The sequence below is a fragment of the Salmo trutta genome, chromosome 24 (assembly GCF_901001165.1).
Source record: "Salmo trutta chromosome 24, fSalTru1.1, whole genome shotgun sequence".
In the NCBI taxonomy this organism is placed as follows: domain Eukaryota; kingdom Metazoa; phylum Chordata; class Actinopteri; order Salmoniformes; family Salmonidae; genus Salmo; species Salmo trutta.
This window is the reverse complement of record NC_042980.1, coordinates 11561603-11589324: the sequence shown is the minus strand read 5'-3', so window position 1 is coordinate 11589324 and position 27722 is coordinate 11561603. Positions and strand designations below refer to the sequence as shown.

General features: G+C 48.0%; 1 protein-coding gene across 5 annotated transcripts in view; it reads right to left on the bottom strand.

Moving 5' to 3' along the window:
• Positions 1 to 27722, bottom strand: part of LOC115160691 (formin-like protein 2) — a 69907-nt gene that overhangs the window by 1372 nt on the left and 40813 nt on the right. For 2 of the 5 annotated variants that reach the window (XM_029710949.1, XM_029710951.1), the window contains exons 4-25: positions 25912 to 25988; positions 23973 to 24056; positions 22975 to 23124; positions 17801 to 17909; positions 17400 to 17476; positions 15733 to 15826; positions 13162 to 13236; positions 12169 to 12279; positions 11694 to 11843; positions 10698 to 10799; positions 10090 to 10405; positions 9547 to 9726; positions 6953 to 7077; positions 6586 to 6788; positions 6049 to 6283; positions 5755 to 5823; positions 5558 to 5638; positions 5281 to 5410; positions 4648 to 4811; positions 4308 to 4409; positions 4059 to 4157; positions 3232 to 3370 (exon numbers count right to left, since the gene is read on the bottom strand). In XM_029710949.1, the coding sequence (XP_029566809.1) occupies positions 3232 to 3370; positions 4059 to 4157; positions 4308 to 4409; positions 4648 to 4811; positions 5281 to 5410; positions 5558 to 5638; positions 5755 to 5823; positions 6049 to 6283; positions 6586 to 6788; positions 6953 to 7077; positions 9547 to 9726; positions 10090 to 10405; positions 10698 to 10799; positions 11694 to 11843; positions 12169 to 12279; positions 13162 to 13236; positions 15733 to 15826; positions 17400 to 17476; positions 17801 to 17909; positions 22975 to 23124; positions 23973 to 24056; positions 25912 to 25988 (2872 nt within the window). Of the gene's footprint in view, positions 1 to 163; positions 1709 to 3231; positions 3371 to 4058; positions 4158 to 4307; positions 4410 to 4647; positions 4812 to 5280; positions 5411 to 5557; positions 5639 to 5754; positions 5824 to 6048; positions 6284 to 6585; positions 6789 to 6952; positions 7078 to 9546; positions 9727 to 10089; positions 10406 to 10697; positions 10800 to 11693; positions 11844 to 12168; positions 12280 to 13161; positions 13237 to 15732; positions 15827 to 17399; positions 17477 to 17800; positions 17910 to 19587; positions 19633 to 19795; positions 19826 to 22974; positions 23125 to 23972; positions 24057 to 25911; positions 25989 to 27722 lie in introns of those variants that run through there. The other 3 variants (XM_029710950.1, XM_029710953.1, XM_029710952.1) reach the window with 3 other exon arrangements.

The window sequence follows — 27722 nt, the reverse complement described above, 5'->3', positions numbered from 1 at the left end:
AGTGGAGGAGCGCTACGCGAGCAAAGCAGCCAATGAAGGGGGGGGGGGGGGGCAAGAGGTCATTGGATAGGACAGGGCAGGACTAAGGTGTTAGAGGAGCAGAGCTTACTAAGATATGCTGTTAATTGATACTGCAGGCACAAAGGAAGAGAAAATCAAAGCATTTTTTTTTCTCCTCTGTTTTTCTGTCTCAAAACCCAGGCTGCTTTCCAGAGTGACTACCAGCATGAGCAAATAGTGCCAACCATCAAATTTTGCACGAAGACTTAGTTATCACAAACCAAACCCAACAAATGTTTTTCAACATACAAGAAAAAGTGATGTTGAATAGAACGGCAGACCGAAAACCAAAACGGCATGCATTCAGCCAGATACATGGGCGTAGGACGTGAATTCAACTGTAATTTATGAAACATTTCCAAATACTGAGGCCTGTCCCTTTAAATTGCTCAGCATCAATTCAGGACATGTATCGGGCTGTATGTTAGTTGCACACAATGTGACATCCGAGACCAAGAACACGTGTCAGAAATGAATAATTCATGCTTCATGCAGTACGTTAGAAAGGTGACCCAGACAAACCACAAAGTCATGTGATACGAATATGATCCGGCGCCAAAGAGTTTGAGCCAAGCACAAGGCAAGGGGAAACTGTAGATCTGGTCCAGGGGGGTTACATGTAACTTCAAGGCTCAGAATCAGCCACACACAACGCCCTAGACCAGAGCTAGGGGAAACGGGGTATTGTGGGTTTGAAGCGGGAGAAAGCCAGAGGCATGCAGGAACCCAACCGACAGCACAGTAATACATGAACACAACACTCCGTTTTCATGATGGACAGATGAACACGCAAGCAAGGTATAATGCCACAGCCATTTGAAAATAAGTCAAGACTATCAATACATCGAAACTGACAATAAATGATGAATTATTATATAATTATAGGCAAAACAATACTCTGCTATGCTGATTACAATACTGACTAGTATACGATATATACTGAAGCAGAAGTATTACTATATAGTAGAACTACTAGCACTAATACTAGTCAGCATAAAGTATAGGAGTGTAAACTTCTTGGATGAGAGCCAGTGAGATCCATTGGGCTACGGTCTAGGATGCACTTCTTCCTTTTTAACAGCAGAGGGCGCTTGCCTTACTGTCCCATTGACATGTACTCTAACACTGCTGTATTACTTGTACTGTACAGAGTGAGACGTGGTAGATTTCTTACCCCATCTACCCACCTCTCTTCTCAGGACAAATGTCAATAGCCTGACTGACTGACCGACCGCTAGGAGCATTTCTGTGACATTATGGTTTGCTATGGTTGGTGACACAAATGGATGAGGTGGTAGGTATATAACGGGGATGACTCGCTTCATGCAGGGTAACGGAGGGGACATCGGAGACTCCTCCCACAAACCGCTTCCTCCCCATGCTAGAAGGGGCGGAGGTAGTGACGCCGACACACCACACGCACGCGCACACGACTGACAGTGACACAGAGTGAGAGGGAACACAACACGCTGTGAGAGTACGGAGACGGAGGGAGACGAAGAAGAATGACGGCACAGTATTTACAGCGACCTTTCAGAGAGAGAGAGTTCTAAGCTTTAGTAATGGTTCTCCTCATTGCGAGCGGGCTCGCAGAAGAACCGAGAGCCCCGTTTGGCTGTGCGGGCGGTAAAGGGCACCGTCTTCAGCACTGCATTGAAACAACAACAACAGCCAAGACAAGACAGTAAGGAGTAGCACACATCTACAGGGTTTTAGCACAGGTTAGCACACCCTACAAAGCATCAGAAGACTGGAGCAGAGAGACACTAACACATTCTATAGAGGGTTACAGTCTACAATAGGCCTTCGGGGCTGAACTTTCCCAATCCCGCTTGGAGGATTCCTGGACTTCCTGCCTATCCCCTCCTGATTCCGGGAATCTTCCAGCTGGGATTTATGGAAGAACCTGGGCATTTTGGGGAAATGTCCTTGAATTTTGCGACCCTAGGGCAATTATACTGTATCTTATGGAGCGCCAATGTTAAAATGTTACAAGACAGGCTTTTAGCTTGTCAGCTAGAATACAGTTATGTGTGACTGTTATAGAGAATTAGTGTTAATAGTATTATATATGCCAAACCACACAGAATGTAAATGGCCTACGGTCGTATGTCATCTCTGTGGAACGGAGGGGTCGTGTATTTTAATAAAGCAGATCAATACATGGGTTGCATCCCCAAATTGCACCCTATGGCCTATATAGTGCCCCCATCGGTCTCTGGTCAAAAGTAGTGCACTACATAGGGAATAAGTTGCCATTTGGGACTGAACCATGGTATCTGGTCCGGGAGACTATACCCTCAGCCCGGCCCGTCTACACGCCTAACTGTCACAAAGCTACGACAGGATAGCAGACATTACTATCACAAAGCTACGACAGGATAGCAGACATTATTATCACAAAGCTACGACGGGATAGCAGACATTACTATCACAAAGCTACGACAGGATAGCAGACATTACTATCACAAAGCTACGACGGGATAGCAGACATTACTATCACAAAGCTACGACAGGATAGCAGACATTACTATCACAAAGCTACGACAGGATAGCAGACATTACTATCACAAAGCTACGACAGGATAACAGACATTACTATCACAAAGCTACGACAGGATAGCAGACATTACTATCACAAAGCTACGACAGGATAGCAGACATTACTATCACAAAGCTACGACGGGATAGCAGACATTACTAACTGCTACAAAGCTACGACGGGATAGCAGATAATGATCCTACGGACATCTGAGCCGGCTCCGAGTGTCTACGTTTGGTTAGCTGGACGGTCAAAGCATGTTTCTACCGCAGGATCAAGGTGAGGCCTTTTGGATTGACAGTTCAATCAGTTCCAGAGTTAAGAGGTACTTGTTAGCGGTTTAGATACCCAGTGTTAATGATCGAATGAGATCAGATTTGAGCACAGGAGAGGACCTGCATGCAGAGGGCCCGGTGTGTAAGTCTGTGTCTTAACCACGCTAGCCGTACTAGAGCAGGGAGAGAGCTTCTTCTGCACAGGCCTGCCTGCGTGTGTGTTTGTGTGTGTGGATGTAGATGTGTATACCTGTGTGCGCGTGTACACGTGTATTTATGTGTACGTATATAAGTAAGGTGTGTGTGATTGTAGAACTGATGGTGATTGGCCCCCCCCCCCCCGGTCCTGTTTACCCGTGATGATGTCCTCGATGGCTCCGTCCTTTCCCTCGTAGACGTGGCGGCTGCCCGTATCCTTCACCTGCTTCTTCCTCAGCTCAGCTATCACCTCCTGCTGCTGACTCCTGCCCCTGGTGTTCTTATGGGACGGAGACTGGTGGGGAGACCACACACACACACACACACACAGAGTCAAATCACAGGCGCCTTCAACGGCGTAACGATGTCCCTGTGTGAATCTCCAACATTGGATTTTACTCTGCTGTAAAAGCTGGTCCCTAATGTGTCCACTGGAAAGGTTATACTGTCTATATTATATATACTGCTTATGTTTACTGGTTGGTTTACTAACTGGTTCTATTTACTGGTTGGTTTACTAACTGGTTCTATTTACTGGTTGGTTTACTAACTGGTTCTATTTACTGGTTGGTTTACTAACTGGTTCTATTTACTGGTTGGTTTACTAACTGGTTCTATTTACTGGTTGGTTTACTAACTGGTTCTATTTACTGGTTGGTTTACTAACTGGTTCTTCTATACTGGCTGATACTGACTTGATGTGACACACTAGGTGTCTGCAGTACCTAATATAGCTGCCCCACCAGCAGGGGATGATCCTCCCATCGTTAGTCCTGGGGGATGAGGGGGAGGGAGAGGGGGGGAAGGAGAGCTTACCTTCTGGGAAGAGGGGGAGGAGGGCGAAGGAGATGAGGGAGACCGGGTGGAAAGGGGAAGGAGGGAGAGAGACGCAGAAGGTTAGACGGCTTACCTTCTGGGAAGTGGGGGAGGTGGGAGAAGGAGAGGAGGGGAGAAGAGAGGGGAAGGAAGGAGGGAGAGCCTACCTTCTGGTCCTCCTGGTCCAGCATGGCCTCCTGCTCCAGAAGCTTCTCCATCATCATCAGCTCTGCTCTCTTCCTTTGCTCGTTGTCCTCCTCCGCTTGCTGACAGAACGAACACACACACACACACACACACACACACACAAACATTTAGGCAGAGGGCTCAAACACACAGCCGTACCAGCGCTCCCTGCGTAGTGTGTGGGTTTGGGACAGTCTGAGTGGTGTGTAAGAGAGCAATGTCAGTCTCACCCTGTAGGCCTTAACGAAGCGCACAAACACCGGGAAGAACACGGACGGGGGCGTCGTTTTGGAATTCTCGCCGAAGAATTTGACGGCCTCGTCGAAGGCGTCCTGTCAGAGACAAATAGCACATTTTGCATTTGTTGTTCATCATCTAAACATCTGTCGATCATAAAGGTAATCATTTGATCAAACGTATATAAAAAGGGGCAATCTGGGATCGGTACATGCATTTTTTGACTTTTGGATAAATTACATATAACCATTGATTCTTGAACAATATCATGTATAAATGCCTTGTGAGCGTCGCCTTAATTGCACATGAGAAATTCAGCGAGGTGAGGTTTACCAGCGCGATCTTGGCGTCGTCCTGCAGCTTTTTCAGCTTGCCCTCGTTGTGTGTGATGAAGTCTTTGAGCATGGTGTTGTGACCGTGCATGCTGTACTCTCTCTTGGTCAGATCCATTCCCCGCTGGAGCTCCTTCACATCCAGCAGAACGTTCTCTAACGACACTGAGATCACACACACACACACACACAGGCATGCACGAGTACACGTACGCACGCACACACAGATACACGCACGCGGAATTGGACACTGTTCGAAGCGGGGCGCTCCCCGTTAAGGAGGGCCATACAGCACATCTCTGTAGAGCAACACACAGCGTGGAGGAGCCCCAACAAGTGAACAACATCATCATCCATTCGCTGAGATGATGGCTGCGGATACAGCGCAATGGAAATGCCTGCAGACCAAAGATAGGCTACAATCCTGTCCAAATCCACTGCCGCGACTGATCATTCGGGGGGGGGGCATGTCCTAAATAGCGCCCTGCTCCCTGTTTTAGCGCACTACTTCCAGTCAAAAGTAGTAGCGCTAAATAGGGAACGGGGGTGCCATTTGGGACCCACACTAGGATCTGCCGTAGCATCGTCAGCCCTTCATCGCTGCAATCACGCGAAGCTGCATGGTGAATCGTACCTGCTGCTGCCTTCTCCACATAATGCAGTTCGTTGTAGAACAGATTGACTTGCTGGTATTTCTCCTTCACCACGTTGGCTATGTAGTGCAGCAGAGTCATTTTCCGGTCTGTCGACTTGGTGTCTAGTAGCTGGGGGGGATGAGAGGATTCAACAAAATAAAGTGTGAAAACAGTGCTTGCGTCCCAAATGGCACCCTATTGCCTATGTAGTGGACTAGTAGCAATCCTAAAGCACGTCATGCACTAGCAATACATTTGGGAGAAAGAATCTCCTACCAAATCTAAACTCTGTAGTTTGAAACCGTATACTGCTCCCCGTTTGCTGCTGTTCATGTAGTTTCCAAGAGCCAAGATGATCTGAAGAAGAAGAGCATATTAGAACAACACAGAAGGCAGCCAGGAACAATATTTTCAACACATTTTTCAGCGCAGGATATTTCCGACGCATAGAATTTCTGCAACGAGTCGCTTACCTCGAGGATTTTCTTGAGTTTCTGTGAGGATTTTATTGACACAGATGCTGCGATGACCGCATGGAGTTGCTGTGAAGAACAAGGAAGAAGGAAGTAGAACTAAAGTCAGAGAAGGGGAGAATAAGTCCAACTCAAGAAAAGCCAATCCTCCTCTCCAGTCACCTATAACCTGAATCAAGTCCTTATTTCGTGCACTACTTTTGACCAGGGCCCATATGGCTCTGTACAAAAGGAGTGCACTACGTAGGGAACAGGGTGCCATTGGGGGCATATCCATGGAGTCCCGGGCCTCACCGGCGTCAGCATCTGGACGCTCTCGCAGAAGTTGCCAATGAAGGCCATGATGGTCATCTTCTGCATGAGCCGCTCGATCTTGCTGAAGTGCATCATGAAGCGGTCCTCGTCCGTCAGCGCCTCCACGGGCTTCCTCTCCTTCTCGTACTGACGCATGATCTTCACCTCGCTCTCCGTGGGCAGGAAGCGCATCAGACACTCCACGTAGTCCACCGACAGGGTGCGCAGGTCAAACCTGGCGGGGTGGGGGGGGGGGGGGGGGTTTAACAGTTAATATGCAGACTGGAGACATAGACGCACACACACGCTATGCAGACACAACCTGCAAATAAAGCCTAACAAGCACACACATGCACACCGCCGTAACCAAATGGACCCTCATTTATAACACTACATGGGTAAAGAAGACAACGAGAAATTGCGTCCCAATTGGCACCCTATTCCCTACATAGTGCACTACTTTTGACCAGCGTTGTGCACTATATAAGTAATAGGGCGCCATTGGGACATAACCCGAAGAGTCTCATTGTGTCTTACAGCTGGATGGCCTTGCAGATCTCCTCAGGGGCCTTGCCCACTTTCCTCAGGGTGATGGCCATGTTCTTGGCCCGGTTGGCGTCCAGCAGTGCCACCTTGTTGGGCCCCTTCTGGATGACCTTGGTCTTGCTCATGATCAAGTCGATGGCCGTACCCTGGGCTTTCGTCTTGAACATCTCCTCAAACTCATCCACGTTCAGGTCCTGAGGTTGAAGACACACATCAAGTGAGAAGGTTTGAATCCTAAGCAACCTGCCCTGTGGTGAGCGGCCTACACGTCGTTTGAAGTACGGTAGACCAACATAGCTTTAATAGTAGGTCCAAGTGTGAAGTGCATACATGTGGGGGTGAGTGGATGGTTCCCTACCTCCAGTATCCTCTCGTCGTCGATCTCGTTGAACACAGTGCCGTTGATTTGGTTGGGCTTCAGCGCCACCCAGTTGAACACGGGCAAACGGAACTTGGTCTTGATGGGCTTCTTAATCTTCACGGCTGCACAGCGAAACACAGATCAATTATTCAGTAAAGCACTCCATCCGCCATGTCCATCATCACGCTCACAAACACACAGTGCACGGTCGTGTGACGGAGGGGTAGACGGGGTCGGCGTCCCAAGTGGCACCCTATTCCCTTTTATAGAGCACTAACTGTGACCAGGGCACGTATGGCTCTGGTCAAAAGGTGTGCACTACATAGGGCATGGGCTGCCATTCGGGACGTACCCAGGATTGTATGTGACTGGAGGTGGTGGCACACATGGAGAGTCCTCCCTCTGCTGTAACAGGAGGCTTTAAGAGCCCATTCATTAAAATACCACAGAGAAAAGCTGGAGAGGTGCTCCACAGTTATTTCCATAGCAAGGCCTGATGTGCCCTGGCTAGCTCTGTACTGCTAGCCGTAGCCACTACAGTTTATTGATTGAACCTTTATTTAACCAAGACGTTGCATTCAGTAGTGGGCCCAGAATAGAGCCTTGGGGTACACCAGATTGAGTTAGCTATGATATTGAATGTGCATATGGCTAGGCTTGTCATCCCTGGCACAGCAGCAGATTATGTTTTTATAGACTAGGATTATGGCCATACCCGTGATGCCACGAGGCGCAGACAGACAGAGAGATAAGGATTAGGACCGGAGAGTGTGACAACCAGGCCATTCCAGGCTTGTGCAACACTCTCCTATCTTACTATTACCATCAGCCTGCCTGGCGGCACGTCAATGTGTTTCAGCATGCAACAACAGACACTACCAGACATCACAAAAACACAAACACACACGTTACAGTACAACAGGGAGACCGTGCAGGAGTTGGAAATGTGGCATTTTCAGTGCTTTCCCATCACATCTGTCAAGACTAAGTCAGACTGTACCTTGTCTCATCCCATGATATGTTGCAGGCTAAGGACCAGCATTTCAGGATCCCATAATGTTGACAAATGACTGTTACCAGGTGTCCATGTACTGTGGTCCACGTTTTGTGGGGAGACTGTTGTTACATATTTTGGTGTGCTCAAGATTTTTACAGTCCAGCAGTGAAGAATAAAGAATATTTGGGGGGGGGAGTTTGCCAACAGTCGTAAGTGAATTCAAAAAGAATGCATGAAACAAAGAGTCCAATTTCATTCTCGGCTAGACTAAAAGAATATCAATGTAGTGCCTAGGGCATAAGTGGCCATCTCTTTACGTGGACCTTCTTCCTCTGTGTGTATGTGTGTGTGTGTGTGTGTGTGCTTGTGTGTGTGTCCATCTTCACATTTGAGGTTGAGACTAAAAATACAATTTCCAAATACTCGGGCGGGGGGGGGGGGTAAAAACACAACCACATGACAGAGAAAACCTACAGAACAGTTTGATGGGTCCCTCTGGTTGGCAGAAAACAAAAGTAGAGCGAAATCAACCAGAGAGATCATTGAGAACAAAATAATATTGTGCTTCCATTTTAAAGAGAGAAAGAGAGATTAGTAAAATAATATATCCCCACTAGACCAAACCAACCATTTCCTTTGTGTGTTCAAAACAAGCTTTATACTTCAAAGTGTACTAATGCTATTACTGTCATACTAAATGGTAGATTCTTTAGACAATAGTCACATATTCATAGTGACAGGTCAAATTCTGTAATGATCTTGTGCCACATTGCAACTCTGTATCAACTGGTCAAAGGCTGCAGTGATAGGTTAAGGAGGTGAGTGACCGGTTAAGGAGGTGAGTGACCGGTTAAGGAGGTGAGTGACCGGTTAAGGAGGTGAGTGACCGGTTAAGGAGGAGGCCAGTCAGGGAGTCAGAAGAGGCCTGACTCGATGTCCCATCAGCTCTGAGTCACCCACGGCTGCCCAGTGTCCAGATGGCCCTGATATCCAGGAAGTCAAGCAGCTTGAAGTAGCTTCGAGTAAACAGCGTCGGACACACTGATAAAGGAGGACTGCTGTGACGGGAGGGAAGCAAGGTAGAAAAGGCCTAGAGGATCTTGGGAGGCTTGGCTCCTGTTCTACGGCTGTCAGTCATACCCACACAGACAGACAGACTGCTCGGTCCATGAGGCAACACGGTGTTGACGTAGATAGTGAATTTAGAAGCAATGGGAGAGCACACGGGTGTCCTGTTGTGATAAGGGCTGAGAACACTTGGTAATGACCGTTCATAAATGCATCCAAAGAGGTTTGTCGTTGAGATCGCTGATAGCCGCCACCTCCAACACGCAACAGAACGAAAGCTTAGCATGAAAACACATCTTCCATTGTCTGCTACAGAATGAAAGCTAATTCTGAAAACACATCTTCCATTGCCTACTACAGTGTGATTCATCCACATCCACACACATAGCGAGCGTCTCAAGTGGCACCCTGTTCCCTATGCGGTGCACTCCTTTTGACCAGAGCCCTGCGCCAAAAGCAGTGCACCACAAAGGGAATAGGGTGCCATTTGAGACGCGTGGGCGGCGTCTGAGTGTGAGGACCTTACCTGCTAACCCTGAATTGAAGATGACGGTGGGGGATCCACAGCCCGGAAGCGGGGGGGCCATGGGGGGTGGAGGCGGGGGCAGGGGCGCAGACACCTCCATGGGGCCGGGGGGAGGCGGGGGAGGAGGGGGCGGCGGGGGAGGGGGAGGAGCGGCGAGACCAGCCAAAGGCCCATTTGGCACTGGAAGAGAGGGAAAGAAATAGAGAAGAGGGAATGCGAGAAAGAGAAAAAGAGAGAGAGAAAGAGAGAAATTAAGCATGGAATTGAAAGGACAACATGCCAAGTGCTGTCTCCAATTGAGACTCAATCAGCAGAGTACAAACTCCCCTCGTGTGACGGCTCTGTTCTCCCTCCCTCCCTCCCTCGGCTATCTTTCCCCAGCTCTGCCTCTGCGTCTGTTTGTCACAACTCAAATGCCAGAGCTGGAACAGCAAAACATGTAAGGGCGTGTTGTGAAACTAGCAACTAGCAATCCAGACTGTTTAGCTACCATCTGGGACTAAACAGTAAACTAAGACGTGATTGGTTTAAAACTCCACCTACCGATCCCAGGCACAAGCGGTGGGGGAGGAGGAGGGGGCGGCGCGGGCATCCCCGGGACCCCATTCGACCCCATCGGGCTGACTGTGCCCCCGTTATAGACCCTTGGCACGCCAGCCACCAGCGGGCCCCCGGGGGCGGGCGGCGAGGGCAGGCTGGAGATGTCCCCGTCGCACTTCTTCTGGATCGTCATGGTGCCCTGCTTCTCCAGCTCGTGGATCTTCTTCTCCAGGTTGCACTGCCTCTGGATGGCCTCGTCCTTCTCCTTCACCATCCGCCGCAGCGTGTGCACCTGCGAGTTGGCGTCCTTGTACACCTCCTGGGTGACGGGGAATGGAGATGTCAATGTACGTACGCACGCAGATCAGGGGGCCGTTTACTATGAAAGCATCTCAGAGTAGGAGTGCTGACTTACAGTATAGGATCAGTTTGGCCTTTTAGATCACAATAAATAAGATTGGACGGACGGACCTGATCCTAGGTCAGCACTCCTTAGAAGCTTGATACAAACAGGCCTTGAGAATTATCGACCTGTGTCTGTCTAATAGTGTTATTCACTTCTCTCCCCTGTTGATTTAGGACACGGTGAGTTGTAGGGGAGTGAGTCTCACCCGGATCGAGTCGAGCTCCTTGTTGCGTGTCATCAGCTGTTTCTCCAGCTCCACGATCTTGGACATGGCCTCGTTCTCCGTGTCCTGCAGCTTCTCCGTCATCTGGGAGAGCAAAGGTCAAGGTTCAACGTGGCATGGATACACAGAGAACTGTGAGAGGGTTTTGTGCATGCAGGAACAGTCATGTACACGTTTGCACATAACAGTGTAGGCTAACGGGACGGATCCACCGGTATCACGATATGGCTTGCTCGACAATATCATATCGAATGATCGATATTGGTGCCCGTCACTAGTCACAACCCGACAAAGTGTCTGTAGTCCTTAACACACATTTATGCAGGTCATATTACACAGGGGTGTATTACATAGAATGTGTATGTGTGTGCAAATCGTGCATCGTTTGACATCAGCCATGTGTTGTGACACTCTAAGGAAACATCTGTGCATCAAAACATCTGAACAAAAATGTAGACTTATCTAGAGTTAGGCTAGGAGGTCCAGAGAGCATTGGGCAGTGTGTTTGTCTCTCTCTGTGTGTGTGTCTCTCTGTGTGTGTGTGTGTGTGTGTGTGTGTGTGTGTGTGTGTGTGTGTTGACGACTGCTAACTGAAAGCATGAGACTAATCTAAAGGGCCTTTGAGAGAGAGGCATGTGATGGAAAGCCGGTGTGACAGAGATTTAAAGGCACACTGTACATGCTGTCAGATCCCTCCCCAACACTGCTGCACAGCGCAGCACGCTGACGTCTGTACGGCATCAAATAGTAGTCAGTACGTCAAAACAGTCACAGCCACTAGAAGAGGGCAGGCTGGGTTCTTATAGGGCTAAGAGATGGGACTGAAGTGGTGAAAGAGTAATTGAGGATTCAGAAAGTAGGGACGGGTGGAGTCGGTAAAAAGTGTAAAGTGTGGGGTGGCAAGAGTCAGTACAGAGCGTCACGAGCAGTCAAGGGATGGAGACAGGAAGTCTGCGCGTGGTTGTCGTGTCCTCTCACATGTGACATGTTCTCCTCCAGCTCCTCCACGCGCTCCAGCGCAGCGTTCTTGGTCTCGGCGTCCTCCAGCAGGGCGCCCACGTCAAACACGTTGTCCAGGTAGGCCTGGATCTGCACTGACAGCTTGTCACTCTCTGTGTGCTTCAGCTTCTACACAGACAGACGGAGAGGCGAGAGGAAGAGTCAGTGAAACGCCTATGACACGTTGGTCCATGTTGTTACCATATTCTCTATTGGGGGTAACATCAACAAAAAGTTGTTCTTTATATATTTGTGGTCTTTAAATCTACTGTACGTCTACCTCAAATCAAATCAAGCTGTGTTTGTCACGTGCGTCGAAAAACGACAGGTGTGGACTGACAACGAAATGCTTACTCACGGGCCCTTCTCGACAATGCAGAGAGAAGAAAGAGAAAAGTAGAAACATAATAACGAGGAACAAATAACTTGTCTAATATATACGCAGAGTGCTTACATCCAGGTAGGTGTCCAGACAGAGCTTGGTGAAGTCGTACTGCAGGTGTACCCGGAAGTTCATGTCCTCTACCGAGTGGACCACGATGTTGATGAACTGCATACACGCCACCTATAGGCACCGGCAAGCATTAAGAAAAGCATACAGAGTGAATTTCACACCAAGCGAAACCAAAAACATCCAATGCATTTACAGGGGACACGTGGCGTACGTCTCAAATGGTACACTACTCCCTATATAGTTCACTACTGTTGACCGGAGCCCTATTGGCCCCGGTGAAAAGTAGTGCTCTTTAAAGAGAATAGGGTGCCGTTTGGGACTCATCCACAGACTCCAGGGCCTGTAAATAAGCGTGTATGGAAATGATCTGGCTGCATCCATCTTGTTAAATGGGCAGATAAAGGGAGTCACGTCGGGCCGTGTCCCAAATGGCAGCTGAATCCCTACGTAGTGCCCTACTTTTGACCAGGGAAATAGGGTCCCACTTGGGACACGGCCTCCTCAGTCTAATGTGCGCAGTGGAGTGTCACCGTGTCAGTGCATTCTCCTTGCTAATACTGTTTTAATGGACTTCCTTAAGAAGCTCAGAGTCGACTGTGTGAGAGAAGCCAGGCCCCGTCTGACAAATCTGTTTGCTTTCGTGCTTGTGTCAAATGACTGGCCCGCTACCAAATGGCTCAGAGTTGACTTGTGACTGGTTGGACTCTCATGCACACACAGCACACACGGACCAATGGGGAGCCTCGGAGCGGAGGCAGTGTGGCACATTGAGAAAAAGCATGTATTTTGTTGACACACAGCACGCAGCCTCATCTATTTCTATTCAAACATATTAGTAGGAATTCTGCGACAAAACAAACTGAGTTGGCGAGGATTCCTTGCGCGCGGTTGGCTAATGATAGAATGAATTAAATGGCAAGTGACAGGGTCTGTGATTTCAGGATATGATGTAGCCTAGCAATCGATAGCTAGTCCAGTGGAAATGTTGTGTACCATGAAGTCAATGTTGTTGTCCATGTCCTTGAAGTGTTCCATCAGCCTCTCGAACCGCTGTGTCTCAGCACACACCTGCAAGAAAAACAATCAATCAATCATTTTTTTATGGGCCCTGGTCAAAAGTAGTACACTACATAGGAAATAGGATGCCATTTGGGAAGCAAGCCTTTATTCTTTGCAACGCGGCATACTGTATTACCTCAGGTTGAGAAATGAAATGTCTCTGTCATATTCTCTGCCTTATGCAAAACCTACCCATGTACCGTCTCCTCACTCCCTCCCATCACTCTGGCTCCCTCCCTGCTAAAATATGAAGTGGAGCAGCCCTTGACATAGGGCTTTTTAAACACACATGACCTATTTTCTTCCACGGTGACTACCATATCTACGTCTCTGAGAGAGAGAGGGCGGGGGAGGAGAGAAGAGAGAGCGAGCGAGACGGGTGAGAGGGAGAAAGAGAAAGGATGGGAGAAGAGAGTGGAGGAGAGAGCGAGAGAGAGAGAGAGAGATGCAGCTCTATAGTTCAGACAGTGCTCAGAGGCAGGGAAGGGGAGACAGACGGAGGAGAGATAAAGAGTCAAGGAGATGAGGAGAGAGGGACGAGAGGGGATTGGAGTGCATAAGCGCAGCCTTCATACACAATGCTCTGTGCCCCAGACTGCACCCTGCCCCCCACTCAGACAACCCCTTCTAGCCCACGGAGCGGGGAGTCGCGAACCCCCTCACAACAAGCCTCCTCAAAGAGAGCTCGATTTCAACTTAAGCAAGCCAACATAACACTCGGATTGTATCAGTTCGTTGCATAAAACACAAAAAGCTGAAAAAGAAAGCACTTATATGACACAGCCAACCAATAACGACTGTCCAATGTGACCAATAAGATAATCTAAATCAAATACAATTTTTATTTGTCACATCCACATGTTTAGCAGATGTTATTGCGGGTGTAGTGAAATGCTTGTGTTTCTAGCTCCACCAGTGCAGTAATATCTAACAATTCACAACAATACACACAACCTAAAATTAAAAGAATAGAATTAAGGAATATATAAATATTAGGATGAGCAATGGCATAGACTAAATACAGTAGAATAGAATACAGTATATACATATGAGACGAGTAAAGCAGTATGTAAACATTATTAAAGTGACTAGTGTTCCATTATTAAAGTGGCCAGTGACTTCAAGTCTATGTATATGGGGCAGCAGCCTCTAAGGTGCAGGGTTGAGTAACAGGTGGAAGCAGCCTAGTGATGGCTATTTAACACTCTGATGGCCTTGAGATAGAAGCTGTTTTTCAGTCTCTCGGTCCCAGCTTTGATGCACCTGCACTGACCTCGCCTTCTGGATGATAGCGGGGTGAACAGGCAGTGGCTCGGGTGGTTGTTGTCCTTGATGATCTTTTTGGCCTTCCTGTGACATTGGATGCTGTAGGTGTCCTGGAGGGCAGGTAGTTTGCCCCTGGTGTTTCTTCGGGCAGACCGCACCACCCTCTGGAGAGCACTTAGGTTGCGGGCGGTGCAGTTGCCGTACCAGGCGGTGATACAGCCCGATAGGATGCTCTCAATTGTGAGGGTTTTAGGTGCCAAGCCAAATTTCTTCAGCCTCCTGAGGTTGAAGAGGCGCTGTTGTGCCTTCTTCACCACACTGTCTGTGTGGGTGGACCATTTCAGATCGTCAGTGATGTGTACGCCGAGGAACTTGAAGCTTTCCACTGCGGTCCCCTCATCTGGATAGGGGCGTGTTCCCTCTGCTGTTTCCTGAAGTCCACGATCAGCTCCTTTGTTTTGTCGACATTGACCCCTCTAACCACATCTATTGCGAAGGGTCAATCGCTATCCATTGACTTTAATAGATGCCGTGGCACCCATGGCTATGTCTCTACCTTCTGCTTATTGGGGAGCAGCTCTGAGCAATAGAAGATGCTATTCCACCTCTAATAACAGTGAAATGCAATAGAGAGTAATGCTCAATATTTCATTCTGGGTGTAAATATTGCATTAACTGCAGTCGGCCCAAGTTCCCCGAGCCGTCCTACAACTAGGACTGCTGTAGAGCTGCTAGGCAACCCCAGACTCCACCTTACTCCCCTCCATTCTAGAGGAGATCAAATACTCTACACATTCAACTGCATACAACACAGGGTATGAGCGCTGATCTAGCATCAGCTCTCCCTTTTAGATCATAATGAACTGAAGATTACATGGACAGGGCGACATGATCCTGGATCAGCACTCTTACTCTGAGATACATACAGCCCCCCTGATCAGGCTGTACTAAATATTACTCACGTTTGTACTCGCATTTGTTAGAATACATCTTCGAAGGGCCTGTAAAATCACTAACGAAACACAGAACTGTTTTCTCTGTGGGCCTGAGAGGTGAACTGCCTTTTTCTGCCTGAGAGATGCGGAGCAACACGTCTAAAGGCTTTGATAGAGCCGGCGCTGCGTCCCTCGACAACATCCTCCTACCACACGACTCACGCCGTCAACTATGTGAAATTCCACTGCTTAGACACAATAGCACAGCGCTGTCTTCTTGCTCGGCGCGTCCCCCATACCGCACCTCCTTGAAGTTGTCGAACGCAGAGAGAATGATTTCGTGTCCTCCCCTCACCAGACACACGGCAGCCAGCAGCTCCAACACCAGAGCTTTGGTTCTGGGAACGGAGAAGAAGAAGAGAAGGAACGGTTAACGTGGCGCGGCGCCACCGCCAACACCCACCCGTCATTTCTAACACAAGGTTACATAACGGCGGCGTCCCAAGTGGCACCCTATACCCTTTCTAGTGCACTACTTTGGACCAGAGCGCCATGGACCCTGGTCAATAGTAGTGCACTATGAAGGGAATAGGGTGCCATCAAATCAAATTGTATTTGTCACATGCGCCGAATACAACAGGTGTATATCTTACTGGGAAATGCTAAACTTACAAGCTCTTAACCAACAATGCAGTTTGAATAAACAGAGTTAAGAAAATATTTACAAAATAAACTAAAGTTAAAAAAAAATGTAAATAATAATAAAAAAAAATTATGAGGCTACATACAGGCGGTCCCGGTACCGAGTCAATGTGTGGGGGTACAGGTTAGTCAAGGTAATTTGTACATGTAGGTGGGGTAAAGTGACTATGCATAGATAATAAACAGTGAGTAGCAGCAGTGTAATAACAAATGGAGGAGGATGTAATAGTCCGGGTGGCCATTTGATTAATTGTTCAGCTGTTTTATGGCTTGAGGTAGAAGCTGTTAAGGAGCATTTTGGACCTAGATTTGGCGCTGCGGTACCGCTTACCGTGCGGTAGCAGAGAGAACAGTCTATGACCTTAGGCCTGCCTCTGACACCTAGTATATAGGTCCGGGATGGCAGGAAGCTTGGCCACAGTGATGTTCTGGACCGTACGCACTACCAAGGTTTATCCGAGGTTACAGCATGTGTTTTTATCAGATCACATAACTGGATCTAAAATGTCTATCTAATATCTGAACACGTAATAAACGATAAGCAGGTCCGTTGATCTAATCCAGAGGATTAAATGAATCCCTCAGCCATAATCCCTACAGGTGATGAAGAAAAGTACCGTCAGCTCATTCATTAAAAGTCCAAATATGATATTATTTTCTATTCTATTATTTTTTTAAATTCCACTGTAATCCTATAGGAATTCTCTGCCTGGGTCACAGACTACGGTAGAGGTGTTATTTGACAGATGAATCGAGACAGCTCGCAAAACCCCCTTTCGACCCAGCACTCACACACAAGCATACACTCACACAGGGTTGGTGTTCAGACAAAGACGCGCGCGCTACACACACTTCAATAAACAACGCCCAGGGGCCTGAGTAAAAAGGCGCCTCCTGTCGCCTGGTGCTCTGTGCAGCTGCCAGTGTTTAGCAGTGTGCCAGCGGTGCCCTGAGCTGGCTGTCTGGCTGGCTGGAGGAATGAGTTAGTGCTGGATGCTGGCTTCGCACACAATTTGGACGCTGAAAGAGCAGGTGCAGCAATAAGGGGAGGGAAGGGCCTGTATTCATGAAGCGTCTCAGAGTAGGAGTCAGGAGTGCTGATCTACGATCCGTTTTGCATTTGAGATCGTCACGAATGTGATAATATAGACCGAGCGGGACCTGATCCTAGATCAGCACTAATACTTTGACACACTTTATGAACATTGGACCCGTATCACTAAGAAGTAGAGGAGCTGTTCAACACCAGACACAACGCTTCCATCTCACCTGGGATTCTTATTGTTCAGACTTAGTGCAATTTCATTCACAGCGTGCGGGTGGGACATCACCATGTTGAAGCCGTACTGGGTCGTCAAAAATAGATGGAGCAAGAGACGGACGGAGGGAGAGAAAAAGAGAGAGACCTTTTTTAATAAACAGGGAGTGACTCCTTTTACATAACAAAGAGAAACTTGAGAAATAATGTGTCCGGAAAACAGAGTAGACGACAAATTGAATTTGGCCGATGATGGATGACGGCGAGCGTGCGCTTCAACCCCCCATTTACGTCCCACATGGCACCCTGTTCCCTACACGGGGCACTACTTTTGACCGGCGCTAGGGAATAGGGTGCTATTTGGGACGCATACTATGCGTGGGGTTAGCCTGGGGACAGGAGAGACTCTCACCTGGTAGTTCATGATGGCTCGCAGGCACATGATGCAGACGTGGACGTCATCCTTCTTACAGACCAGCCGGGAGTTCTTCAGAGTTCTCCGGCTCGGCAACGCGTTGCAACTGAAACATATGGGACACAGGAGCGTTTTCACAGCAGAAGGCGTCTCCGAATCCATGCCAACAAAGAGACACATGGCTTGGTAAACAAGAAAACAGATGCCACTGGTGAACTGTAGCAGCCCACATACCACTCTTGCACCCCGTCGTTTTCAAAGTAGACATTAAACTCCATGGCACGTTACATGGACACACAAAGAGCTGTGTAATCCACTCCCTTACCCAGAGGCCAGAGGGGAGACCGTGTGATTGTTTTAATTTAACTATCCTGCAGCAAAAATATCACTTACAACTAGTACAATGGAGGCAAGTCATTTGCATGCATGGAGGTGATCAGGCCGGCTTTGTGGAGACAAAACGGTAGCAAAAGAGGGCCTTTCTCCTGACCCCTTTCACACAATGAAACGAGAGCGCTTGAGTAGCACATCGCTGGTGTGTGTGTGTGTGTGTGTGTGTGCGCGCGCTACTAAACACAGTCCAGTACAGCTTAGTCCAGCCAGGGACATAAGACTGGTTATTTCCAGCCCTGCATGTCATAAGACTTTATGAACCATGGTTCTGGGAAAAGGTGCCTTCAGCCTACCCATGCATACACACACACACACACACACACTGATTCATGTCATCACTGACGCCTTGAAGCTCTGAATCTGTCTTCGGTGTGTGTGTGTGTGTGTGTGTGTGAGTGATGCTGAGACAGTGTGACTAAGCTTTGATAAGGATCTATGATGAGGGTAAATAAGGATCCAACATACTGGCTGAAGTCTTCACGGTCTGATGCTCCTCACTGGTTCCATGAATGAGAGCTATTCAGCAGCAAGCAAGCAGTTATGACGTTTGCGTGTAGTAAAGGTAAAATAGCAAAACATTGTGTGGGGTGTGTGTGTGTGAGTGACTTTGTTTGTCTTTGTGTGTGTGTGTGTGTTTGTTTATGTGTGCTCTTTGTTCTATTTGGGTGCATGTGGCGCCTACGTAGTGCAAAACAAGTTTCCTCACATAAATGCGCTCGCTGCTTCACGAGACTGGTGACAGAATTGGAACACCGCCTCGCACCCAGCCAGCGACGGGCGGCGGTGTTCCAGAAGAACTGCGATTTTACAGAAAAAATATCATTACAGAAAAACACCTCCAGCAACCTGCCTGCGACCAGGCAGCGGAAACGATTGGTAGAATGACACATTTGAGGGAAAGAGACTTCGGTATGGACACGTCCCAAATAGCAGACTATAGGGCTCTGGTCAAAGGTAGTGCACGCGTCCTACGCTTCGTAACCACACAGACGGAATGCCATGTGATGACAGGACTATGGGTAAAAAGAGACAATCACCCTGATTCAATGTAGGCACGGTGGACTTGCGCTGACAGGCCTTGTGGTGTACCGACTTAGAACCCATAAAAGATCCTCAAGGGCCTTCCAAACTATGTTTCCATGGACGTTACTTCAACACTAAAGCTAATAAACAGCAGAGTCTAAGGCTGAGTCCCAAATGGCACCTCAATTCCGATATAGTGCAATACTTTACATTGGGCTCTGGTCAGAAGTAGTGCACCGCATAGGGAATAGGGTGCCATTTGGGACGTGCCTACAGTCGAAATCACAACAACACTTTGACAAACACAACTACAAACTAGACCAGCCTAAATATTTCTAGGTAACCCTGGGTCGAACCGGAAGACGTACCATCGTCCTTGCGAATACTTTGGGCACTTCAAAGAGCTCGGCGTCCTTCGAGTTTGCCGTGAGTTTTTAAGAAAAAGACATGTAACTCAACATGACATCAGAAAAGTGACACACAATGATTGACTTGGGAGGGATAAAACTGTGACAAGGCAAAGGTTCAAAGGTTACGTTGGAAATAGGAATAAATACTGATAACACTGTTAATTACCTTGACTTCTCAGCCTGTGTCAGGACGTAACTAAGGAATAATAGTACAGATAACATCGTATTAGTTTATACATCAGAAGGGTTTGGTTGTAGCCAGCTACTACTTGCACAACTACCCGCCGCATATAGCCTGCTCAAGGAGACATACAAAAGCAATAATCAGAGGGGGCCAGGAACAATGCCGGTATAAAAAGCCATTTGCTCTAAATGGGAACAGAAATGTCTACAGTAAGACCACAACAGAGGTAATTGCAACTCCACTTCAACGTCTCTACACACTGGACCACAGCTTAGCAATGGAAGCAGGTAGGAGTGTGTGTGTGCGTTGGCGCCTGCCTTCCCGCGTGTGCGAGTGTGTGGCAGGTAGTGAAGACAGGGGGGGGGGGGGGGGGGGTATTGAGGTAAGGCTAGAGGGGTGGGGCGAGCTAGAGCTGAGGCGAGCTAGAGCTTTCAGATAGCACCGTGAGCCACACTGTGTACTGTGTAGACCTGCCTGCTGCTGCTGAAGACTGGAGCACAGAGCAGGAGACTAGAGGAGGAAGGCCGGGGACAGGACACCAGTTAACATCAGCTCTCACTGTCACATTATTAAGTTCATACAGCTGCCATTCACATACAGTTCCTTCAGAAAGTATTCATGCACCTCCATTTGTTCCACATTCTGTTGTGTTACAGCCGGAATTTAAAATGGATCACATTTAGATTTTGTGTCACTGATCGACATGATGTAAACGTGGAATTGTGTTTTTCGAAATTTGTACAAATGAATAACAAATGAAAAGCTGAAATGTTTTGAGTGTAATACATACTTAAACCCCTTTGTTATGGCAAGCCTAAATAAGTTCAAGAGTAAAAATGTGCTTAACAAGTCACATAATCATTTGCATGGACTCACTATGTGCAAAAATAGTTTTTAACATGATCTTTGAACGACTGCCTAATTTCTGTAACCCACACATACAATTATCTGTAAGGTCGGTCCCTCGGTCGAGCAGCGAATTTCAAACACAGATTCAACCACAAAGACCAGGGAGGTTTTCCAATGCCTCGCAAAGAAGGGCACCTATTGGTAGAAAAAAAAGCAGACATTGAATATCCCTTTGAACATTATTAATTACACTTTGGATGGGGTATCAATACACCCAGTCACTACAAAGATACAGGCGTCCTTCCTGACTCAGTTGCCAGAGAGGAAGGAAACCTCAGGGATTTCACCTTGAGGCCAATGATGACTTTAAAACAATTACAGAATTGAATAGGAGAAAACCGAGGATGGATCAACAACATTGTAGTTACTCCACAATACTCACCTAAACGACAGTGTTAAAACAAGGAAGCCTGTACAGAATAAAAAATCCAACACAACACATCCACCTAGTACCACTCTTCATATGTTCAAGCATGGTGGTGGCTGCATCATGTTATGGGTATGCTTGTCATCGGCAAGGACTAGGGAGTTTTTTAGAATACAAAGAAACAGAATACGTTTGAAAATCTAAGGCAAGACTTGAAAATGGCTGTCTAGCAATGATCAACAACCAACTTGACAGAGCTTGAAGAATATTTTAAAGAACAATGTGCAAATATTGTACAATCCAGGAGTGCAAAGCTCTTAGAGACATAGCCAGAAAGTAATTCTAACATGTATTGACTCAGGGGTGTGACTACTTATGTAAATTAGATATTTCTGTATTTCATTTTCAATACATTTGCAAAAATGTCTAAAACCATGTTTTCGCTTTGTCATTATGGGTTATCGTGTGTAGATGGGTGAGATTTTTGTAAATATGTAAATTCAATTTTGAATTCAGGCTGTAACACGAAATGTGGAATACATCAAGAGGTATGAATACTTTCTGAAGGCACTGTACGGGTCCCGAATGGCGCCCTATTCCCTATATTGTACTACTTTTCAAAACCAGTGCACTATATAGGGAACAGGGTGCCATTTGGGACACACACATAGCCTTAGTCTCTTATAGTATCTTTCATCTGATAGTACTTCTGTCAAGAAATTGTGCTAACACTCACCCCACAGGCCCTTGTACATAGGCGCTAGCACCCACACATCCTATAAAGTGCACTACTTTGGAACAGGACCCATAGAGCTCCGGTCAAAGGTGTGCACTAGGCAACAGTCTATAGGGAATTTTGGGGGACACAAACTGGCCTGTGTGTTTACTAAGAGAAGAAGCCTGGCGAGTCCAGATTCGTTTGTCCATTATATGAGCGTTGGGATAACGTTGGGGTTCAGAAGACACGTGCGGTCTCAGTGGTTCCCTCGGTGTAACGTCTCTCGTAAAAGACCTGTGAGTTACCGACAGTCAGAAGAATAGGGATTAGCCGTCTACATGTGAAGTCAGCGGGACTAACGCGCCGGGACGTCATTGAAACGACTGCGGCGGTTAACAGTCAGAAATATGCATAATTGGATTTGGATTTGAGTACGCGTTAACTATGTTTGCCGCCTATAATCCAAATGAAATGACCATGGTTTAAAGGAAACGGGGAGAATTTCAATGGTCAATGTTAAATGTTTGCCAAATCATTCAAAAAGACGTAGAATTCGTGTCGCATTCATGACATAGCACGTGGTATTTGTAAAATCCCTGTGGAATAGATGGTGCTAGAAGAGAGTACTTCCAGCTTGTTCAGTAGCCACGAAAACCACCGTGTCAGAGATATCATATTCCATAACATCATGAGTCAGACGACCCAATAAAAGGTCTTCTCCCAAATGGCACCCTACTCCCTATATGTAGTGCCCTATTTTTGACCCGTGACCCATCAGAAGTAGTGCACTATATTGGGAATAAGATGCCGCTTGAAACACAGCTCCGGAAAACAACCCCCCCCCCCCCCCCATCCTTTGTCCTGCCGTTCCGTGCCACACCGAAACGTGTCTTAAGCCATTTAAAGACTTAAAGGCCTCATGACCACAACAAAAGGCCTTCTCAGACATCACATGCAAACGCGTGAGCGTATTAGCAAACCTGGGAACTATGACAATCCAGACTAAGTGAAAAACAATTATGACATTACAAACCCTTTCTTATACAACAAACATATTCCGTTTTAAATACAGAATTAGGACCTGGTTATCATTGCAGTGCGGTCCTATAGTAGCCTCTAGGCTATAATGTATGGTGTTGAGGTGATGTGTGTGTGTGTGTTGCTTACCGTAGCGTGGAGTGTCGCCCGGCGCGGGAGATGCTGTTCCCGCTGACGGGGGACGGGAGGTTACTCCCCCCGTGGAGGTCCTCTATGGATCTGCTCCAGGGCTTGTCCACCGACTTCTCCGGGTTGTTCTCCACGCTGTCGCCATCAAACCTGGAGAGGGGAAACACACAGGACAGGACAAAAGGGACATTTCTGTACTCTCTGTCCACAGTCCAACAATGTCCCAAAGAGTGCTGTATTCTCTTTATAGTGCACTACTTTTGACCAGGGCCCATAGGTTTCTGGTCAAAGGTAGTGCACTGCATAGTGGATTGGGTACCATTTAAGACAGAGCCATAATCTGTTTAATACATCATCAGAGTCTGGAAGGAAAAGGAGAACTGTATAAAAGTCACATAAAGGCATCTCTAATTTCAAATTTCAGGAGGGGAGAAATCCCCCCACCCCTCCCCCTGGTTTTTTTTGTTGTTATAGCTGTGGCTGTTTTCGAACAAAAAGGCAGGGGACTAACTAGTACCTGGGTAATCAAGGTAAACACTCACTAATGGGGTAACCATTTGAAATGCGTTGTACAGACCAATAACGTTGGGTCATAAAGCAAATAAAAATGTAACTGCCTCGCTAAAAACGCCATTGGCTCTGAATGGAAACCTCGTGACCGAGCAATCACGCCATCTATGAATAGAATCTACATGCCACACAGGGCGAACGTATGCATGGCAAATGGCACCCTATACCATATGTCGTGCACTGCTTTTGACCAGGGCCCACTATATCGGGAATAGGGTGCCAGTTGGGACGCAGCCAGCGTCTCGGGAGCCGGGCCGGTCGCCACATACGACCAGCGACTCAGTATTTCTGAGAACGAAGCAGGCTGCGGTGTCGAGGAGATGCGTCGTTGATTAGGCAAAAAAAAACAAAACAGGGCCATTGTGGTCATTGTCTGGCCCGCGCTCTACGAGGGCATCGAGAAAGGGGAAAGAGCCGGGGGGACTTACGTGACAGCGTACTGCGCAAAAGACAGATACTCCACCAGTACGTCCAGGCCTTTGTTTTCTTCGTTTAAGAACTCTCTCACCCACCTAGGAGAAATGACATAGTCTTAGTTCAAAGACAATGCGCAGACAGTGCACAGCATGTGGTACACGTGCAACACACAGAGTTGTGAATGGTCTGGGATTCATTTGTCCTTGTGATAGGCCTACACAACAAGGAGAGAGAAAGAGGGAGAGATAAAGAGGGAGAGAGAGAGAGAGAGATGGGGAGAGAGAGGTAGAGAGAGAGAGAGAGTGAGAGAGATGAGAGAGATGAGAGAGAGAGAGAGAGATGGGGAGAGAGAGAGAGAGTGAGAGAGATGTAGAGAGAGAGAGAGAGCGATAAAGAGAGAGATAGTGAGAGAGATGAGAGTGAGAGAGATGGAGAGAGAGAGAGATATGTAGAGAGAGAGAGAGAGAGAGAGTGTGAGAGAGATGGGGAGAGATTAGAGAGAGTGAGAGAGAGAGAGAGAGAGAGAGAGAGAGTGAGAGAGATGAGAGAGTGAGAGAGATGGGGAGAGAGAGAGAGAGAGATATGTAGAGAGAGAGAGAGAGAGAGTGTGAGAGAGATGGGGAGAGATTAGAGAGAGAGAGAGAGAGAGAGAGAGCGATAAAGAGAGAGATAGAGAGAGTGAGAGAGATGAGAGTGAGAGAGATGGGGAGAGAGAGAGAGAGATATAAAGAGAGAGAGAGAGAGATGGAGAGAGAGAGAGAGTGAGAGAGATGTAGAGAGAGAGAGAGAGCGATAAAGAGAGAGATAGTGAGAGAGATGAGAGTGAGAGAGATGGGGAGAGAGAGAGAGATATGTAGAGAGAGAGAGAGAGAGAGAGTGTGAGAGAGATGGGGAGAGATTAGAGAGAGTGAGAGAGAGAGAGAGAGTGAGAGAGATGAGAGAGTGAGAGAGATGGGGAGAGAGAGAGAGAGAGATATGTAGAGAGAGAGAGAGAGAGAGAGTGTGAGAGAGATGGGGAGAGATTAGAGAGAGAGAGAGAGAGAGAGAGAGCGATAAAGAGAGAGATAGAGAGAGTGAGAGAGATGAGAGTGAGAGAGATGGGGAGAGAGAGAGAGAGATATGTAGAGAGAGAGAGAGAGTGTGAGAGAGATGGGGAGAGATTAGAGAGAGTGAGAGAGAGAGAGAGAGAGAGAGAGAGAGATATGTAGAGAGAGAGAGAGATGGGGAGAGAGAGAGAGAGAGATGGGGAGAGATTAGAGAGAGAGAGAGAGAGAGTGTGAGAGAGATGGGGAGAGATTAGAGAGAGTGAGAGAGAGAGAGAGAGAGATATGTAGAGAGAGAGAGAGAGAGAGAGTGTGAGAGAGATGGGGAGAGATTAGAGAGAGAGAGAGAGAGAGTGTGAGAGAGATGGGGAGAGATTAGAGAGAGTGAGAGAGAGAGGGGGGGGCATCTCGTGTTGTTGGGATGCTGAGATTGTGTGACTGTTGCAATGTAACAGAGTCTGCCTGGGGTTGTATTGTCTAGGTAGGACTTTGGCTGGCTGGTCTCCTGTCTGTGGCTGGGGGCTCGGGTCATAAGTAGTGCACTGTGTAGGGAATAGGGTGCCATTTGGGACGCAGCCGGTTCCTTCCTGTCCTCACAGGGTCACAGAGTGTGCCGTCTGTCTGTCAGTGGTGCCGTGTCACCAGTGACCTTGCTCCAGTCCCATCAACCCCCGCTGCTTCCTGCTGACCCTTATCATCCCTTATCCTGCCTCATCCTGCCTCCAGCTCCCAGCATGCACCCTGGCCTCATTACCACCTGCGACCACAGCTGACCTGGGATGCAACCCAAATGGCACCCTACTCCCTTTCTAGTGCACTATTTTTGACCAGGGCCCACAGGGCACCAATTTGGGACGCAGAGCACTTGACCTTCACGTTCACATACTTAATCTTAATTATTACTCACCCTATGTGATTGGTCCTTAATGAAATTTCCAGTTCTCTCAGGACCTGGGTGGACTCCTGCACCCTCCGTCTGAATTTCTGGGGTTAAAGAAAGAGACATTTTCAACATTTCATCACTCCGTTCTGTATTCAGTAGACCGATAGAAAATGTCGGGTTGAACTTTGAGTGATTTGTGGGGCATTTCACCAACCATATCATCGGTCGTTTCTCATTCAACAGAGGGCCAGGGAACATGAAAGTCAACACAGTGAACAGTCCTGCTTATAGAATGCTTGACTTTACCGTCGTCATTCTAATGTTTGCTTTGCTTAGAACCAGCTCCTTCTTCCGGAGCGATATAACCCTCAGCATCCCAAATGGCACTCTATTCCCTATACGGTGTACTTTTGGTCAAATGTGGTGCACTACAGTATATAGAGAATAATGTGCTATTTGGGATGAAGCCATAATCGACTCATTAAATTGGATCTGGCTTGTGTTTGAGCTGTCAGGGCCTTTACACAAACACACACACAGCATATATCCATTCTAGTCCCGTTGTGCTGTTCCCGTGGTTACATGTCCAGGAACAAACGCTGGGTGGACTGAAGTGTATGACCTGCCCTGCACGTGAATATGCAACGTGACACAAGTGTTTGTGGGGAGGTTGTTCCCTCTCTCTCTCTCTCTCTCCGCTTTCATTTTCAGACAAAAAGACCCGCGACTCCAAACAAAAGCCTCGCAGCCTGTTGCGCAAAGGTTTCGCGGAGGAATCCAAAAAGCAGTAGCGTGAGTGACAGGGCTTGCCATCAGCATTCATAATCACCGCCCAGAAGAACGGGTGTTGATAACTACTCGTTCGGTGGAAGAGCCTCCCTGATGGCAGACAGTGAGACCATTGCATCACCAATGACAGAGACAGAGGAGGAGGCTCCCAGTCTCTCCATATCAACCCATTTTTGGCTGGGCTGGAGCCTTCCCTTTCCATGATGTGTCTATGGCTGGCGGCATCCCAAATAGCACCCTATTCCCTATACAGTGCACAGGGCTCTGGTCAAAAAGTGGTGCACTAGGTAAGGAATAGGGTGCCAAATATACAGAGCCGGGCCCAGTGTTAGAAACACAGAGAGAGAGAGAGATCAGTACAGGGATGTTCCCATTGGCAGGGTTTCTCTGGTCCTTGGCCTGTAGTACTGAGCCAGGGTGTGTGTTTGGCACATGTGAGATGAGAAACAGTGTTTTTATTAGGGAGGAGCCCCTTGTGTGTTTATATGGAAAGCGGAGCGAGTGTGAGGTGTACTGCGCAGACTCCCTGACCCACACACACAGCGGTCACGTACACACACACATCACTCCTCACTAAGTACTACCAGCTGCGGCTCAGATCCAGAGAGAGCAGGGGGAACGAGACGAGACAGAGAGAGCAGGGGGAACGAGACGAGACAGGGAGAGCAGGGGGAACGAGACGAGACAGAGAGAGCAGGGGGAACGAGACGAGACAGAGAGAGCAGGGGGAACGAGACGAGACAGAGAGAGCAGGGGGAACGAGACGAGACAGGGAGAGCAAGGGGAACGAGACGAGACAGAGAGAGCAGGGGGAACGAGACGAGACAGAGAGAGCAGGGGGAACGAGACGAGACAGGGAGAGCAGGGGGAACGAGACGAGACAGAGAGAGCAGGGGGAACGAGACGAGACAGGGAGAGCAGGGGGAACGAGACGAGACAGAGAGAGCAGGGGGAACGAGACGAGACAGGGAGAGCAGGGGGAACGAGATGAGACAGAGAGAGCAGGGGGAACGAGACGAGACAGGGAGAGCAGGGGGAACGAGACG